Raw genomic sequence first — 19,579 nt, 5'->3', positions numbered from 1 at the left:
GAGATGGCTTGCAAGACCCCTGAGGTTATCACGATAAATTGGCTTAAAAGGGAGGTAAAAGCAATTCAGAGGACCACTTGGGAAAGCCCAGACAGGATATTATCGGTGGCCTGTGTGAAGTTCCCATCACCATCTAAAGTGAAAGATGCCAGAATTATAAAAACTGACTGCATTTTTTTTTCTCAGCTCTGCTTTGTGACTTCTAAGAATTCAACTGCTTTTCTATTTTAAAATAGGAACATTGTCCTCCTTCTCAATGCATCACCTGCATCATTTGGGACATGCCCATCATCAGGTTGCTTTGACTGAACACCTTAAACATTTCATGGAAAACAGAAAATATGTGTAAAAAAAAATCTCCTTGTCACGAGATCCCATATAACACTCCAGCTTCTTTCTTTAATATGGTGGAAAAACATTCTAAATTCCCCAACAGAAGGGCAAGAAAACTGGAACCTAATTGACCATCTTGAAACATGTAATAAAAACAGACACATTAGCCACACTTCACAACAGGCTTGCTCCCTGAATATACACTAGTAATTATCTGAAGCAGTAACTGAATTCAGCTAAAATAGAGAAGGCAGCTATAGAGAAGCTCAGCGCTTCTCTCAGAAGCCCTAATCCTGCTGGATTCCAGTCCACTAGGTCATGATGCCCTAAGATTTCAGGTGCAGTGGCTGCAAACTGGAAAATCTCCAAGGGGAAGAGCATTCCTGATTCTTTTTGGACATAAGTGTTGGACACAAGGCGGTAGGAAATCATTTCTAACATAGCTTTCTGAGTGGCACTTGCACCAAAAGTTGGGTATTTTTTTAACCACATCCAAGAAGTGTGGATTTATTTATTCTATTATATGCCTGCCTCAATTCCAGCAGCAGTTTGGTAGAGGTTATCAATTTAGAAATACCGGTTATTAAACTTTCAGAGCAAAGCTTTAACAGCTACAGCCTACACGGCTGTTCATATAAAACCGACGTGCAGATAAGAGGAGTTTCTTTTTCTTGTTTTATTACCTTGAGCTCCTTGACTGTAGAAGAATCTTTGAGCTGACTCAACATCCAAGAGTCTGTGAGCAGACTCCACATCCAGAAAATAATCCATTTTGGGATAATCCATCCTTGAGGTTCCAAACACAGAGTTTTGAGAGAAAATGTTTACTGGAACACCTATACAGAGGAAAAAAATCCGCAACGTTTTAGATGTCAAGTATAAAGTGTATATATAGATGTACTTTAAAATGATTGAAGAAGAATATCCCATTATAATATTCTACTACTTGATTGACATTTCCAATTCTAAAGCCACCCCTCAGCATAGCTTTCCTACCATATGAGAAAATGCAGCATTTAGCCAACATTCATTAAAAGTAATATATGCTACCCTGGAAAAACAGATGATCTGATCTAAAGAGAGATAACATACCAGCCTTTCCTTGCTTTATATTCGCTGGAACATGTATTGTTAAATTCACATGCTATCCGTTTTATAAAGGTCTATTTGATAAATAGCATGATTAAGTGTCCGCCGTTGTGAGTGCTGATCCTCAGCTGATCCTGCGACTTTCGGATTCCCCTGGAGCAGGGAAAATCGCCTGGGAATCTGAGCCTCCACTCATAGATGCCTTGCGTTTATGACACTCGCTGACATATTTGCTGTACAGATGCTTTGAATTCCTTCCTTTCCAGCGATTCCCTTCAGCACATTTTATAGAGTGCTAGAGGATCGTCACCTGCCTGGCAGGGACTGGTTTTGAGAAATAATTGTGGTTGGTAGAGCAGCAACAATGATTGCAACATTACAATGATCCCTATAATATTATCATACACTAGCCTGTCACAAAGCTAATATACTTCCCCAGAAAACATTCAGCTTGTTGGGTTCTTTTTTCAAGCCTATGTAACCTTTCCCTGATACTTGCACAAATGAATTATTTCTATTTCTGCAGAATATTTTTTTGGAAAGAATTAACAAGACAAATTCATTAAAAGCAAGCTTGGAAGGCTAATCCAATTGGTTTCTCTTTCTAACAGTATGTATTTTAATTTAAGAAACCAAGTCCGGTAAGACAAAACTTTTAAAAATACCCAAAGGTACCCCAATAGCAAATATACTTACTGCAAAAAATAAAAATCAAGGGCTATCTGTCAGCGGTAAAACAAGAGTCGTTCCAGCCAGTAGTGTCTTTGATCTTGCTAAATATTCCCGGTGAAAGTAAACGATTTTGATTGTTTGATTAGAACAGTGATGAATAATGCATACAGTCCACTGGACTTCCTTTATCAGATAAAATGGCCAGAGCACGTTACCTTAGCAACGGAAGGTGACGCCAGCCTCAGCCTCTGCACCCTCCCCTGCGAAGGAAGAAAATTACCAGTTTCCCGTGTAAAACTTTGGCAGAAAATCATCAAATCCACATGTATACATCATGCAGGGCTATTCCCCAGCCCCCATCTCTTATGCAGAGAAGTGTCATAGTCATTAAAAAAAAAAAAAGATTTATGTCTTCATAGTTTATTTTTATAATCCCAAATCTTAGTTTGATTTGTAGCTACAAAAGAATAGAATATGAAATGATTAAAAATTTAACATATAGAAAAGTTGTCTAGAAATTTTTGTGGGGGCACCAGTTCTCACCCTAATGCTGGCCTAAGAGTGGCAGGGAATGGGGGAGTTTAGGGAAAGGCCATTTTAGCTTAGCATATGTTAGACATTCTCCTGTTATAATTAATACACAGAGCAGCCACCGGCATCTAGGCTGAAAATAACTCTTCCCTTCTGCGAATCAGTCACTGGAAGAAGCTTAAAAAGCTGTCTGAAATTTCCCAGATTCTGAAAGATGCATTATAGCATAGATCTTGTGGGAGATACTCCCCAACTCCCATCCCCGGCAAAGGAAAATTAGCCAAAAAGGTATTTGAAAGGAAGAATCTAGAAGTTAGCGGATACTCACCGGCACTTGTTGACCCCTTTCAACAGGACACGGTAGAGTACAAAACAAAGCAGTGCGACGCTTCTGAGCCCGCAAGCCCAAATGAACAGCTTCTAATTTTCCCTTCAATCTCGCTTTAAGAGCACTGAGCAGAGGGAAGTGATGGATTTGCCCATTTATACTGTGATGAAATGCAACCCTTAAGAAGCGATCTGAGTGGAGCTGCTCTTTAGAACACATTAGACTGCTAATTTAAGAAAATTGAAAGGTTTTGTTTTACTGTCTTTTATGTGTTCTTCTCTGCTACCCCCTCAATTTAATTTGCATTTAAAATTATTCTCATGTCTCCTCGGCTCTCCAATGTGTGGAGTACTTTCTAATCACGAAAGCTGCTCCAGTAGGGTTTGGTGCAACACCACTTTTATTCTGAGCTGCAAAACAAGGCAGGTAGTCATAATTGTGAGCTGTTTTCTGTAACGAAATACAGAAGGCACGTTTGATGTCACCCCTTCCCCCTTGCCTGGCTTTCTTCCTTTCCTTGCTTCTGATTGCCTGGTCAAATATCCAGCGCAAATCATGCCAGCCTGCCTAAATGCATTTCTCTCTGTCCGAATGTAGCAAAATAATCCCAACCACAAAAATAAACTTTGGCTAGTATCTCAAGTTATTCTGGTTTAATATCCTTCCTACCAAACCTCAGTAAGGACTTTTAGGCACAATGCTTTGAGATCTACATGCAGGGCATAGTGATAGCCAAATGTAAGCCCTACTGTGGGTTTTCCACAACCTCTTGCACCCTTTGTTGACCAAGCAGAATTGCTCATTAGTATGGCATGGTGTGCAGTGGGTCAGCTTGTTAAGAAAAGAGCATTTACATTTGAGAAGCCTCGGAAGGAAGACCATCAACACCACCCCTGTCCTCCCACTCCCTATACACAGCCCAGTTGGCTGCCCTTGAAACCAACCTGAAAATCCTCTGCTGTTTGTCTTGTGGGCTCTCCCTCTCCCACCTGATCAGAACAAATCAGACACCAAACTGGTGCTGCAGATAGTTAAGCCTCATGAAAAAGGAAGCTGAAACTACCAATCATATGCCCTTGTAGGAAAGTCAACTATGGACTCTAATTCTCAAAGCTTTGCTCCAACCCAAGGACTGACTTCTTTCAGGTTACTTTTCTATTCAGCACCCACTGGAGACATGCTGAACACTTGACATTTATAAGAGGAGAAAGCTGTCTTCTGGTTCCTTTTACTTACTGTGAGGTGTGGGCGACAGGTTCTGAACTCGTTATTGTAATGCTACTGAAATTGTAATGACTCATAGGTGAGAGAAAGAGAGAGAGAGAGAGAGTGTGAGAGTATAAGTCTATGCTGCTGACCAAACCTTTAGGTGAGTGCAAATGAATGTGTGATTGAAGAAAGAGAAGCTAAACTGGAAATGTGAAAAATAGAGTTGATTCCCAGGGGGTAGGTGGTGGATTTGGAAGTCAGTCATTTCTGGAGAGTGGACCAAGAAAGGGAAATTTAAAATACTTTACAAAGTGAATAAATAATTTGAAGGGGTCATGATTTAAGAAAACTCAGGAGGGAAAATTTCAACTTAAAGAAATATATTTGGGGCCGGGCACAGAGGTTCATGTCTGTAATCCCAGCACTATGGGAGGTCAATGCAGGTGGATCACCTGAGGTCAGGAGTTCAAGACCAGCCTGGCCAACATGGTGAAACCCCCATCTCTACTAAAAATGCAAAAAGTTAGCTAGGCGTGGTGATGGGCACCTGTAATCCCAGCTACTCAGGAGGCTGAGCAGGAGAATCGCTTGAACCTGGGAGGTGGAGGTTGTGGTGAGCTGAGATCACGCCATTGCACTCTAGCCTGGGTGACAAAGTCTATCTTTAAAAAAAAAAGAGACTCAAAAGACAGACAGACAGACAGAAAGAAAGAAAGAAAGAAAGAAAGAAAGAAAGAAAGAAAGAAAGAGAGAGAGAGAAAGAGAGAGAAAGAAAGAAAGAAAGAAAAAGAAAGAAAGAAAGAAAGAAAGAAAGAAAGAAAGAAAGAAAGAAAGAAAGAGAAAGGAAGGAAGGAAGGAAGGAAGGAAGGAAGGAGGGCATGTATTTGGGAAGGGGATGATTATTCATTGGCAAACAGGGACTTACTTTTATGAAATAATCACTGTGTTCTGTAGCATATGACCAACTTCTGAAATAGGTTTTCAAAATTGATCTCACTCTCTGGGGAATATAGCTATAGATTTCATATAGGGGTGTGTGTGTGTGTGTGTGTGTGTTTGAAAATTATTTTTACAGATGGTGAAGCATAGTAATGTTCAAAAGCCAATGTCAAAATCTGATTAGCTCAATTCTGTTTTGTAACTTTAAACTCCTCCAAAACAACACTTATAATGGTCTATTGTTCTGAAAAACAGTAAAATCGTAGAGGAAGGCAAGGTTACATCAAGTATTCAAACTAACATGTATTCAGCACTGAACAATTCAACCCAAAACATCCTCAAGATTTCAGCTCCGCAAAACTTAACTCAGTGTTAACATATCTCTATGACCTAGAAATAAAAGATTATTTTGAAAAATTCCAAAATAGATTCATATCTTTTACATTGATGGCATTAAAATATGAAAGTGTAGAACTGTAAGGTTGAAACATATAATCTAGAATTATTAAAAATATGTGAGATGGCAGAGAGATACATACTTTTCTCTTTTCAGTTTGATTGGAAGAGGATACGTATGTGAGTATTCTATACACAAGCAGACGTATTCAAGTAATTCAAAATAGAGGTGTATTTCATGATGGAATCTAGAGGCAAGTAAAGATATTGGCTTGTATTTGTTTTGGGGTGTGCTTATTTATTGTGTTGGATGGCAAAAGACCCAAACATTCTGGGAGAGATCACATAATTTGTAAGTAGATAACTTGCTCTTTTTATATTATCCTGTTGACTTCCATTGGAACCAGCCTGGGTTTATCCTCTTTGCTAAGAGATAAAGCAGTTCTTCTAATTTATAATGTTACAATGAATTTTCCTTGTTTAATTGCTTTATATTCCTGAGCTCTCTAGAAGACCATGTTTTATATTTGTGTTGGACTATTGAGGTTTGGCCTTCTACCTAAATGACATCCTGGAGAAGATTCTTTTTTCTGCTAATAAACCCAACTAGCTTTAACTTTAAAATATTAGAGGCTTTCTTAAAGTGCGATGATATTTTGGATCTGTTGGTTTGGTATCTAGATTAATAATCTTTGGTGAAGTGCTAGCTTGCTAGACAACCACAGAAAACAATATTCATTCATTTTTGCAAAGACCTGACCCCAGAATGTTTCAATAGCAGTGGTTCCCTCTGCTTGATAAGTCACTTTATCTCTCAACCGCTCCCTCAAAAGAAATTTCTTTTCTTTTTCTTTCATTAAAAAAATTAGGCCGGGCGCGGTGGCTCAAGCCTGTAATCCCAGCACTTTGGGAGGCCGAGACGGGCGGATCACGAGGTCAGGAGATCGAGACCATCCTGGCTAACACGGTGAAACCCCGTCTCTACTAAAAAATACAAAAAAAAAAAAAAACTAGCCGGGCGAGGTGGCGGGCGCCTGTAGTCCCAGCTACTCGGGAGGCTGAGGCAGGAGAATGGCGTGAACCCAGGAGGCGGAGCTTGCAGTGAGCCAAGATCACGCCACTGCACTCCAGCCTGGGCAGCAGAGCGAGACTCTGTCTCAAAAAAAAAAAAAAAAAAAATTAATAGTGATGGGGTCTTGCTATATTGCCCAGGCTGGTCTAGAACCCCTGACCTCAATTGATTCTCCTATCTCAGCCTTTCAAAGTGCTAGGATTACAGGTGTGGCCTCCTTTCCTTTCTTTGTAAAGCTTATCATTAATTGATAGGGTACTGCAAATATTTTATCTAAGGCTTTATTCATATTGAAATCTTGCTGGCAGAGAAAACATGTTAAGCCATCATCAGTTCTTTTTGCTTTAGAGTAATGGAACTTCCAGTTCTTTCTTGTGAATAAGTTTTGATGATACTTAGAAAGCTAAAGAAGGCTGGGAAGATTGGAAAAGTGTGTGGAGAACGAAGTCTCAGGGAAGAGGACCTTAATTCTATTCCGTACAAGCCTATGGCCATGTTTTGAGGGCTTTCTTAAGTTTAAGATACCTGGTATTCTGCTGGCAGAAAAGGGTATTAAATTTGTTAGCATCTCCGTTTGAACCACGGCCTGAAGCTGCCTTACAGATTCAGAGGTGGATTCATTAATTCGATTCAACAACGGTATGCCAAAGGAGTTTCCCCTTGGGCCATCCTCAGTTAGCAGGAAAAGTCTTCACACCAAAACCACAAAGCCCTCTGCTCTTGAAACTGCACTAGAGAGAGCCATACTGGACAAGGCGCACGCTGGACAAGGTGCACACTGGACAATATGGTGGGGCCAGGGCCAGGCAGAGGACATCCTTTGGCTCCACTCGCTGCCCACTTCTGAAAATATATTTTCCCCTCTGTTAATACTTTTTAGAAAAGTCAGTTGAGAGAGGAAAGAACAAGAGTTCACATGTCATCTTACCCTTCTGCCAACTGGATTCTAGTAAGTTGATCTTACTTATGAAAACCTTTTTGTTTCAAAGAAAAAATAGTCAGATTCAGTCCCCATCTCAGTGCACAGGTCATTCATCTGGAAATAGGGGAAGGGGGAAATGTTGAGTAAGGAAACAAGAAGTTCTCTAGCAACTCTTTACTTACTATAACTCAAATATCTAAAGATGAAAACATTAAAATGACCACCCAATGATGGAGAAATACATTGACAATAGTAATTTTTTACATGAATTTCAGGATATATAATAATGATACTTGACTTATTCCCTCTGGCAAGAAAATCACATTGCCCTCAATTCTTCCATTCTCTCTCTCTCTCTCTCTCTCTCTCTCTCTCTGTTTCTCTCTCTCTCTCCCCCTCTCTGTGTGTGTGTGATTTATTTTCAACTCTCCTGGAGAAGGCTGACAAATTAGTCACAAGTTCCCTAGTGGGAGGACTAGCCCTTTCCTAGTCCCCCTAAAAATTCAAATAGTAACCTGAAAATATCCAAACACATATTCAAGAAAGAAAGAACAATAATCTCTAAGAGCCACAAGTCTAATAGACCCTACGTTGATGATATGGCCCTTGAGCCTCCAAAGCATATTGAGCAAATAGGACTGAACATAGCAGTGAGAGCCCATGGGGAGGGAGGGAGGGAGTGTGGGTCGTATCTAAATAACAAAGGACATAGATGACTCATTCCTTTTAGGTTTAAAATACAGGGACACATTCTACGGCAAAGTCTGTATGCTTAAATATTAACACTTAATGGTTTTCTTATGTATATGTGCAAGAACATTCAATGCGTATCTTTGTATAGCAAACAATTATTATTATTCATGACATAGTCCCCAGTTTAATTTGTTGTTCAAAGGTAAATGCTTTTAGGATCTGTCACCTGAAGGCATTGAAGAGTATCATACCACAGGGATTCAGTTTCCAAGTAATAATTCTCTGCTCCTTGTGGATTAAAGATAACAGAAGACTAAACTCCTCCCTCATAAGAGGAATTCCTTTATTTGTCTTTTCTGAAACAAAGAGAACCTTGTTGGTATTCATTGCATTTTAATATATCATAAATATTATCAGTAAATGAAAGAAAAATAATCTGTCATATTTAGCCTCAAAACACTCATTGCTGTATAATGAGCACCAAAGAAATGTTAGCTAATCATTTAGGAGATAATGCAGTGAAGTAGTTAAAAATATCATCTAGGGGATCCTAGTTCTGCAGCAGAACCGTGCACGCTAATCTCCTTGGGTCTCAGTTTCCATCTCTAGCAGAGGAATAAAAATCAGGGCCAAATGAGACAACGCAGAGCCTAAACACAGGAAATATATAGGTTAGGTAGTATTTAACAATATTTCTTGAACAGCCTACATGTATGCAAGGAGTTGAGGGAATAGAGCACCCCTTCCCATCCACCCTAACTATATCCATCTAATATGTTGAAACATTGCCTCCATCACTCCAATTGCAAATAAACTCTTAGTCCTCTGAAATTCAGTAGTATTTTGTCTATATCTCTAACGTATGTTGTAGTTAACTATGTATGTATACATGGAGATTAAATGAGTTAATATGTGTGAAGCAGCTGGAGTAGTGCCTGGCTCATCGTACACACCCAAGGAGTGTTAGATATTATCATTATTTTTCTTCACAGACAGTGCTTCAAGGCACATTTTTTTTTTTTTCCTGGTGGGCCATATAAAATAGGAAAGCATTGAGGACTCATGCCAAGACATCTTCACCAAAAGGACATCTGTTATTCTTTTTACTACCCTGCTTTCCTGAGAGAAGTTTGCAACAGTGAATGACAAACGAGAGCAGAATTTTCATGAATTCATCTTCTCTTTCCTCAGCCAAATTAAATGACTCGAAATATGTAGATGCTTGGCACAGAGTGGGCACTTTATACACTGGGTAATTGCTCAACAACTGACGTTACGGCAGGGTGCAGTGGCTCATGTCTGTAATCCCAGCACTTTGGGAGACTGAGGTGACAGGAGAGAGGACTGATTGAGCCCAGGAGGTTGGGGCTGCAGTGAGCTGTGATTGCGCCACTGCACTCTAGCCTGGGAGACAGAGCAAGACCGTATCTCAAAACGAACAAACAAAACAACGGAAGTTTCTATTCTTCCAGGGATTGGTCCACAGATCTTGCCCACTATAAATGTTCAGGTATTATTCATTTCTTCATCATTGTTTCATTAGCAGATGATAGTTTATCACTCAATATGTGCCAGACACTGTAAATAGTTGCTGGGAATACAACAATAAGCTAGTTTGAGTCCTTCCTCAGGAGATTACAGTTTAGCCTGATCTTTGATTCTCTTAACGTTTTTTCATGTGAAGGCATACACTGAGAACAAATCCTATCTGTAAATGAGCAGAGATGTCTAGAAGCAGTCAACTCCAGGGTCTCAGCCACCAATGACCGAGAGAGAGGTATTTTGGTATGCTGGTTGGGAACCTTTGTGTAGTGTTCAACCTTTAATGTTTTTAATTTCTCCTTAGCTTTTCAAATTAGATGGGAATACGGTACTTAGTTGGTGGTAGGGGAGGAAGGAGTAGACACTCAAACTTGGTACTGTGTTTAAGGCTGAAATTGTAGGGTGGCACTCTCATGTCTGAACTTTGAATAGCAACACAAAGGATTACCGGGCTGGCTGATGAAAAACAACACACACACAAAAACCAAACAAACAAAACAAAAACATGTACCACCATGTTTTAAACGAATAATCTTTAAAAATGGTTTCAAGAGCTGTTGGTTTTAAACCAATTGATTTTTAAATGTGCTTTCACAGTACTAGGATGATAATTACCTTGAGTGAGTTACCATCCATCACAGGCTCTTTTGTGTATTTCACAGATCTCTCTTGGGAGGAAAAATAACAGAACTGCATTGCATTTCACTAGCCTGGGAATTGTGGGACCCAAGGTACTTGGGAGAAGTTCATGTTCTTTAGCCCTTAGAGCCTTGGGAGTAACATTTTTCAGGTTAGTATAACCTCCTCTAGCAGGGTAAACATTTGGGCTGCATTTTTTTTTTAAAGAGCCCTTGATTTAAAAAGCTGGTAGCGGCAAATAGCAAGAATCTACCACCGCATTTTTAACATAGCTCTGGAGGAGCTATGATTTAAAATCAAAAGTCTTCTCATTCCTATGGCAACCAACGAAGTATTCAACCAATGTTACATGCTGTGTCCATTAAGCGCTGTGTTCCTCCCCCACCTTCTGCTGCCTCCCTCCCTCTGGATCAACCTGAACCTCACTAAACTGTATACCTGGAAAAAGGCTCTTTTCCAGATGCAGAATTGGTTTGCAACATGCAAGCCATCAAACCCATGAATGTAAAAGGGAAGAGTCCTCCCAGAGGAAACCTTTACAAACCCAAAGGGAAAAAGCACCCCAAAATAGAGACACCGTCTGCTTCCTTGATTTGACATGTTTGAGAGCTCCTTGTTTTAAAGCCAGACACAAATCTGTGAAGAGATTCCCTTGAGTTACAACCCTTTTTGGGAGCAGCTACCATGAAGATAACATATGTGGTGAGACAGAGCCAACAGCACCCACTGTGCTGCAGCACAGCCATGGGAACATTTATCACACATTCTCAGGAAGCTGGAGTGGTTACTCATGCTTATAGAGAAATACCCTCTCTGAAGCCACTGTCTTATGGGTGGTGGGGGTTGGCTGCCACCACTACTGCCTACAGTTCGAGGAGGACTCCAGTGGCTTTATGCTCTCCTAGAGGGCTCCATTTTTCAGTTCAAAGCTGAAGACTGAGATTCAAAGGCCCCAAAATCAAGGAAAAGCAGAGTCTGAATTCTGGCTGTTTCTTTGAAATTTCCAAGAAAGAAAATAATTTTCAGGGTGGAGATGGCCAGGGATGCTTTACATAAAGTCTTGCATAGATTCCAATGTGGATGGACTAGTCATTTGCTTCCGGTTCTTTGGAGAGGTTCAGAGGAACATTCTGAATTACAAAGAAGTATCATACCGCCATTGGCTTCTCTTTGGACTCCAATCCCTGTCCTTGCGTTCCTGGGCTTCCTCAGGGAGGGTGTGTGTTTAAGAGGAAATTGGGTGAAGACTGTCCTCAATCATTGCATTTGTGTAAATGTAAGGACTGAGAGGGCTGTTGCTCTGTGACTTTAGGCACAGTGCTTCTCAGCTCTGGGCTTTCCCCCTGTCATTTGTACGACAGTGATGTTAAACTCTTTAAGTTTAAAGTAAGTCCAAGTCTAAGGTATCTATTGCTCAAAAAGTATAGAACTTTTAGAACTGAAGTTAATAGAATTGAGGCCTGATTAAAACTTCCTATTTCTTTCTTTTTATAAAACGGGACTAGGTTATGTACAAGCAGACTCTGCTGTGAGACCCATGGTGCGGGGTCTTGATGCTCAAAATGTGTCCCTACATGGGCAGCATCACTGGGACCTGGGAGCTTGGGAACGGCAGAAGCTTGAGCCCTAGTCCAGACCTCCTGTTTCAGAATCTGCATTTTAATAAGATCTTCAGGAAATTCGTGGGCACATTAAAATGTGAAAACCACTAACAGAGTTCTTACAGAGGCTGTGTTTCTCTAAATTTGTTGGCAGCAGGATCAACTGTTTCAAGCACCTTGACTTACTTTCCCCCTATCCCTGGTGATGTTATTAATGATTATTTTTTCCCATCTAACAGGTGAGAAAACTTAAACTCATAGAGATTAGGTAACTTGCCTATAGTCACACAATAGATTATTAGATGTTGGGGCCGAGATGGATTTAAGATAGACTTCCTTGTATGGCCAATTAGCTAAGAGGGAGAAGAAACCAGGTCTTCTTCAAAATGTCCACCATAAACCTCCCTTGTTTATTAACAATAGCATCCCCTGGTATAAAACCCTTTATCTAGCCTTACCCATCTCCCTGCCAACTTGACATTGTACTTTTCATTTTAAAGATGATCATTGGATTCTCAAGACAGCCACATGAAAATCAACGGAGGGATTCTCCATTTTACTCAATTCTGCAGAAGAGGACAGAAAGTCTAGAGAACCTAATGGACTAGTTGGAGCTATGAAGTGCCAGAGCAAAAGCTAAAGCCCAGATGTTTTGGAGTCAAGCCCATTGTGACAGCACCATCTCCACATTGTGTCTGATTCAGAGTGTTTATCCTGCTGGCTGCTGTGTGCCCATGCTTACCTTAAAGACCGGGACAACCGGTGATGCCTTCTTGGTGATTCTTCTTGGTGATTCTTCTTTTTTTTTTTAATTACAAAAATTTTATTGTGGTAAAACACACATAATACAAAACTTACCATCTTAACCATTTTTTACTGTATGGATCAATGGTATTAAGTACTACACATGAGTGTACAAATATCTCTTTGAGACTCTGCTTTCCATTCTTTTGAGTAGTCCAGAAGTGGAATTGCTGAACCATATGATAATTGTGCTTTTAATTTTTTGAAAAACTGTCATACTGTTTTCCACAGAGGCTGCACCATTTTACATTTCCACCAAGAGTGCAGAAGTGTTCCAGATTTTCTACATCTTTGCCAACACTTGTTATTTTCTCTTTTTTTAAAAAAAAAATCCAAATGAGTATGAAGTTCTTTGTGATTTTTGAAGGAGCATTGCTCTTTGAATGGCCCCACTTGCACACTGGCCAATGGGTGTCTGACACAAAGGCCAAAGCACTTTGATTTGAGCTGGTTATAGAGTCAAGATCACAAGCATACTGTTAAGATAGAGCAAAGACAAGCCACACACTAGGAGAAAATATGTGCAAATCATGTATTTGAGAAAGGGATTGTATCTGGTAAGATAAACTCTCAAACCTTAAAAATAAGAATACAAAAATGCAATAAGAATATGGGCAAGACATTTGAATAGACACATTGCCAAAAGAGACACGTGATGACAAATAAGCGCATAAAAAGATGTCCAACATCATCACTCAATAGAGAAGTGGAAATTAAAATGTATTAGAATGTCTAAGGCAAAAAAGGACGACCATACCAGTGCTGGCAAGGATGTAGAGCAACTGGAATTCTTACATTGTTTGTGGCAAGGTAAAATTATTACAATTATGTTGGAAGCATTTTGACAGCTTCTTGAGTAAATGTTCACCTACCATATCATCCAGTAACTCAACTCCTAGAGGGTACCCAAGAGAAATGAAGGCATATGTCTGTTAAAAGATTGTTCATAGCAGCTTTATTTTTAACAAAGTGGAAATAAGCCAAATGTTCCTCAACAGGCGAATGGATAAAATAATTGTGGTATATACATACAATGAGATACTACTTAGAAATAATAGGGAATGGACCACTGACACCTGCAACTACACGGATGAATCTCAGAAGCATTTTGCTGATTGAAAGAAGCCGGACAAAAAAAAAAAAAAAAAAAAAAAAGGAGTACATGCTGTATGATTCAATTTATATAAAATCATAGAAAATGCAAACTAATACATACCGACAGGAGATTAGTGGCTGCCTGAGAAGGAAGTTGGGTAGAACAGGGGAGATGAGATTACAAAGGGCATAAGGAAATTTTGGGGGATAATGGTTGTGTTCATGATCTTGATAGTGGTGATAGTCTCAACAGTGTATGTAATTCAAGAGTGAATTAACCATATTACACACTTTAAATATACAGCATTTGTTGTATGTTAGTTATTTTTCCAGAAAAGCTATTTTTAAGAATTGAAGGAAACTTCATACCATAATGGATGTTTTCTCTTTTGTTATTTCAACTTTTATTTTAGATTAAGGAGGTACATGTGCAGGTTTGTTACAAGGATGTACTGCATGATTTTGAGGTTTGGGGTATGATTGACCCTGTCACTACTGAGCATAGTACCCAATAGTTAGTTTTTCAGCCTCCTCCACCCATTTGTCCCCAGTGTCTATTGTTGCCATCTTTTTGTCTATGTGTTCTCAATGTTTAGCTCTCACTCATAAGTAAGAACATGTCATATTTGGTTTTGTTCCTGTGTTAATTGGCTTAGGATAATGGTCTCCAACAGCATCCATGTTCGATGCAGCCACAGTTTATGACTGTGTAGTATTCCATGGTGTACATATACCACATTTTTTCTTTATCCAGTCCACCATTGATGGTCACCTATGTTGATTCCATGTCTTTGCTATTGTGAATAGTGCTCCAATGAATATACGAGTGAAAGGATCTTACTGGTGGAACATTTCTTTTGGATAAATACTCAGTAATGGGAGTGCTGGGTCAAATAATAATTCTAAGTTCTTTGAGAAATCTCCAAACTGCATTCCACAGTGGCCAAACTAATTTACATTCCCACCAATGGTGTATAAGCGTTCCCTATCCTTTGCAGCTTTAATAGTATCTGTTGCTTTTTGACTTTTGATAGTAGCTATTCTGACTGGTGTGAGATGGTATCTCACTGTGATTTTGATTTGCATTTCTCTGATGATTAGTGATGCTGAACATTTTTTTCATGTTTGTCGACTGCTTGTATGTCTTCATTTGAGAAGTGTCTATTCATGTCTTTTGCCCATTTTTAATGGGGTTATTTGTTTTTTGTTTGTTCAATTATTTAAGTTTCTTATAGATTCTGGATATTACACCTTGGTTGGATGCATAGTTTTCAAATATTTTCTTTCATTCTATAGGTTGTCTGTTTATTCTGTTTTTCTGTTGAGTATTTACTCCTTCCTTTCTCTCTCTCTCCCTCCCTCCCTCCTTCCCTCCTTCCTTCCTTCTTCTTCCCTTCCTCCCTCCCTACCTTTTCTCCTTCTTTCCTTCCTCCCTCCCTCCCTCCCTTCCTTCCTTCTTTCCTTCCTTCCTTTTCTGCCTCCCTTCCTTCCTCCCTCCCTCCCTTCTTCCTTCCTTCCTCCCTCCCTCCCTTCCTTCCTCCCTTCCTCCCTCCCTCCCTCCCTTCCTTCCTTTTCTGCCTTCCTTCCTTCCTCCCTCCCTTCCTTCCTCCCTCCCTCCCTTCTTCCTTCCTTCCTTCCTTCTTTCCTTCCTTCCTTTCTCTCTTTCTTTCTTTTTCCTTCTTTCTTTCAACAGGATCTCACTCTGTGTCACCCAGGTTGGAATGCAGTGGTGCAAACATGGCTTACTGCAGCCTGGACCCTCCTGGGATCAAGCGATCCTCCTGCCTCAGCTTCCCAAGTAGCTGGTAGTACAGACGCACCACCATACCCGGCTAATTTTTTTTTAAAATCTTTTGTAGAGATGGGGGATAGTTTCTTTTGCTGTGCGGAAGCTCTTTAGTTTAATTAGTTCCAATCTGTCAATTTTTGTTTTTGTTGCAATTGCTTTTGAGGACTTAGTCATAAATTATTTCCCAAGGCTGATATTCACAATGGTGTTTCCTAGGTTTTCCCCAAATATTCATACAGTTTGAAGTCTTACATTTAAATCTTTAACCCATCTTGAGTTAATTTTTGTATACGGTGAAAGGTGGGGGTCCAGTATCATTCTTTTGCATATGACTAGCCATCTATTCCAGCACCATTTATTGAATATGGAGTACTTTCCCCATTGCTTATTTTTGTCAACTTTGTCTAAGATAAGATGGCTGTAGATGTGTGGGTTTATTTCTGTGTTCTCTGTTCTGTTTCATTGGTCTATGTGTCTTTGCACTGGTACCATGCTCTTTTGGTTATTACAGCCTTTTAGAATAGTTTTAAGTCTGGTAATGTGATGTCTCCAGCTTTGCGCTTTTTGCTTATGATTGCTTTGGCTATTTGGGCTCCTGTGTGATTCCTTATGAATTTTAGATTAGCTTTTTCTAGTTCTGTGAAAAATGACATTGGTAGTTTGACAGGAATAGTATTGAAACTGTAAATTACTTTGGGCAGTATGGCCGTTTTAGTGATATTGATTCTTTTAATATATGTACAGGAAATATTTTTCCATTTGTTTGTGTCATCTATGATTTCTTTCAGCAGTGTTTTGTTGTTCTCCTTATAGAGAACTTTTACTGCCTTGGTTAAATGTATTCCCAAGTATTTATTTTATTTTATTTTATTTTTTGCAGTTATTATAAATGAGATTGCATTATTGATTTGACTCTAAGCTTGAGTATTATTAGTATATAGAAATAGATACTTTGATACTGTATCCTGAAACTTCACTGAAGTCATTTATCAATTCCAGGAGCCTTTTGGCAGAATCTTTAGAGTTCTCTACATATAAAATAATATTGTCTAAAAAGAAAAATAGACTTTTTCTTTTCCTATTTGGATGCCTTTGATTTCTTTCTTTTGCCTGATTGCTTGACTGGGACTGACCCATAATTGATCTTAATGTCCATTTTTCTATTTTATTTCTTTTAGTTAATGTTATGAGAAATTGGAAAGGTGATTTCTGAATATTTAATTCAGCCTACAAGCATTTTCTCCATTCCCAAAGTAGTTATACCATGTATTTCTTACTTTTAAACATGCACAAATGATTGTGAAGCTTCTGCATTAGACATGAAACAATTCTTGCTGTGATTATTATTTTTCATAGCATCAAGCCATCTTGACCACTGATGCTAGAAGTAAACTGGCCTTAGTGTAGTAGTGGAAGTCAAATAGTACATCCATGAGTGGCTTAGCACTAAGCAAACCCAAATGAGGTATTTCTCAGAGAGAGGAAATATAAAAAGGAAAGTACATTTTTGAGATTTTAGATTAAAATGTAGTGGTTTCAAGGCCAAATTTTATTGAAATGAGATAGAAGCATACATCAAAAAGGGAAAATGGGTCTTTGGAATGGTTATAGGGTTATTTTGTGTCACTGAATGAGCTATTGTTGAAACAAGTTGTTGAATGGTAATAAGAATTTCTCATATGATCACTTGAGCAACACAATTAAAAAATATATCTCTATCCAATTTGATTTTGACTCCAGTATCCTTTAGCTTACTGGTCGGTCTGAACCTCTCTGAAGTTGTCTTCAGAAGGAGGCATCTTCCCCAAAGCTCACTTAAACATAGAAGAAAATCTCATATCTTTTAGAGGTCAATAGAATGACATGTTTTTCCATTTTAGTTTCTTGTTTATCTTTAAGAAATATTGAGAAAAGCCAAAAGCTATGTATATATATCTAACATACAAACATGAACACACAATGAAAAACTGTTCTTAGAACAAACATTTTCATATTCAAAAGAGATATAAAAATTTAACTTATTTATCAGAAAAAATGAAGCACAGAGTTCTTATTTGATATCTATGAGAACAGAGTTGTTTATGCCATAAAAACTGGGCCAATCGCTATAGTATCAAGCTGACTTTATTTGATTAATCGGCTAATTGACATTTGTTATTGATTTATAAACATCATAAAACACGAAAGTCATGGAATAAATGATCACTTTTTCTTGAACAGTTCAATTCTGATAAATGGAATGAAGTAATTGAGCATTATTTATTAAATATTGAACAGTTATTAAACAATATGACATCGCTGGTATTAAACCACTTTTGGCCTACAAAAGCATCAGGCACTGGTGAGGTGCTAAACGTTAAAATACGATTAAAAATAAAATTCCTGCATTCAAAGAACTCAGTCTACTGAAGCAAACACACTCAAAATCTAATAAGCGTGAGTGTTCTATAAGACAGGTGTGTGCATAGAAGCAGGGAAAGTGGAAAAACTAACTTTGCTTCAGCAGAAACTAACTGCTATTCACCAGTAGTGGTAAAGTATTTTAATAGAATAATCTACATGTTCTTTTCTGGACTCACAAATTCATTCTGAAGGTAATAACATCAACAACTGTACACAGAATGATAGAGGATAATTGCCTGGGAATGTTTTCAGCTTTTGTGCTCAAAAATTTTAGATCGATCTGTTCTTCCATCTTCTTAACAAATCCATTTGGAAATTTTTTGGATATCAGCAAGGAGGCTGTCATCAAAGGATTTATGCAGAACCAAGCAGTAGTTCCTTGGCAGTTCATTTTGCTGATAGTCATGAATAGATCTACACTCCAGGGGCCTCTTCTGTATACTTGGGATTATTATCATAATCCCCAAATCATAAGAGCTTTTGGGAGATAGCTACCATCTTTCTTGATATCCCTGTTTTTAGCCATAAACACATTTTAAATTCATTGGCACTCCCATGGCTTATAATCCTTATAGAGAACTTCTTCCATGTTAAAAACATTATATTAAAAAAAAAAAAACCAAGCTGAGCCACTTTCTAAACATTTAAAAGTTTTAAAACACCCACTCACCTAAAAAAAAAAAAAAAGTAATAGCACACCAAAACTTCTGATGTCACTTTCCATGGATGTTGACGCATTTAGGTTGTCAGTTCTATTTCTGTTCACTTAACTGTAGCCTCCAATTTCCACTTATAGCATTTAGCTTGGAAATTTGGCATTGTTCAAACTTCAATGGCTGCAAAGCCATGTAAAACACGATACAATAAAAATACGCCTGAAACTGCCTCACCTTTTTTGGACAAATTTTGAGTTGGTTTTATAATGGTGAACATGATGCTTTATTTTTTTTTTCCTAGGGCTAAACTGTGGAATGAAGGATACAGAAACAGCTACCACATTGCCTAATAAAAACTATCATTTATACATTTGAATTCATCCTAATACATGACTCTTTGTTTTTTCTATTTGCTAAATCGACATCTCTTAATTCTGTTGCTCTCTAGGGCAGCTAAGCAATCAATTTGAGCTTAAACAAATAAATGTTTATTGAGTAAGCTGAATTCTTATAGAGAGTCAGAGGTGGCAACATGAAGAATCATTTGGTGCAAGCCATTCATTCTGCAATTCCTTTAGTGAAGCTAACAATCAAAACAAAAAAGAAATAATAGAGTTCCTCTTCTGGGGAGAGGGAGAGGGGGGTTTCAGTTTTGTGGAAGGAGAGACTTGTAAGACAAATAATTGCAATTCAGTTTAAAGTGCTATTTTTTAACAGAGGCGTGGAGGAGGGAATTTAACCCACTCATCTTGGGCTTTAGAGAGTATTTGACTTAAACTTTGAGGAACTGAGTTTAACAGGAAGATAAAGTGGAGAAGAGAACCTTTGACAGATGGGGCATCCTGAGTAAAGTTGTGGAAGCTAGG

General features: G+C 38.6%; 1 protein-coding gene across 5 annotated transcripts in view; it reads right to left on the bottom strand.

The window, feature by feature from the left end:
- Positions 1 to 3,194, bottom strand: part of PHACTR1 (phosphatase and actin regulator 1) — a 575,876-nt gene extending 572,682 nt beyond the window's left edge. For 2 of the 5 annotated variants that reach the window (XM_025382676.1, XM_025382681.1), the window contains exons 1-3: positions 2,954 to 3,194; positions 2,310 to 2,354; positions 1,017 to 1,169 (exon numbers count right to left, since the gene is read on the bottom strand). In XM_025382676.1, coding sequence (XP_025238461.1) covers positions 1,017 to 1,119 — 103 coding nt within the window. In that variant the 5' untranslated portion in view covers positions 1,120 to 1,169; positions 2,310 to 2,354; positions 2,954 to 3,194. Of the gene's footprint in view, positions 1 to 1,016; positions 1,170 to 1,425; positions 1,558 to 2,118; positions 2,355 to 2,953 lie in introns of those variants that run through there. The other 3 variants (XM_025382675.1, XM_025382678.1, XM_025382679.1) reach the window with 3 other exon arrangements.
- Positions 3,195 to 19,579: the final 16,385 nt, after the last annotated feature.

Source organism: Theropithecus gelada, chromosome 4 (genome assembly GCF_003255815.1).
Source record: "Theropithecus gelada isolate Dixy chromosome 4, Tgel_1.0, whole genome shotgun sequence".
NCBI classification, from domain to species: domain Eukaryota; kingdom Metazoa; phylum Chordata; class Mammalia; order Primates; family Cercopithecidae; genus Theropithecus; species Theropithecus gelada.
This window is presented reverse-complemented; position numbering and strand designations above follow the sequence as displayed.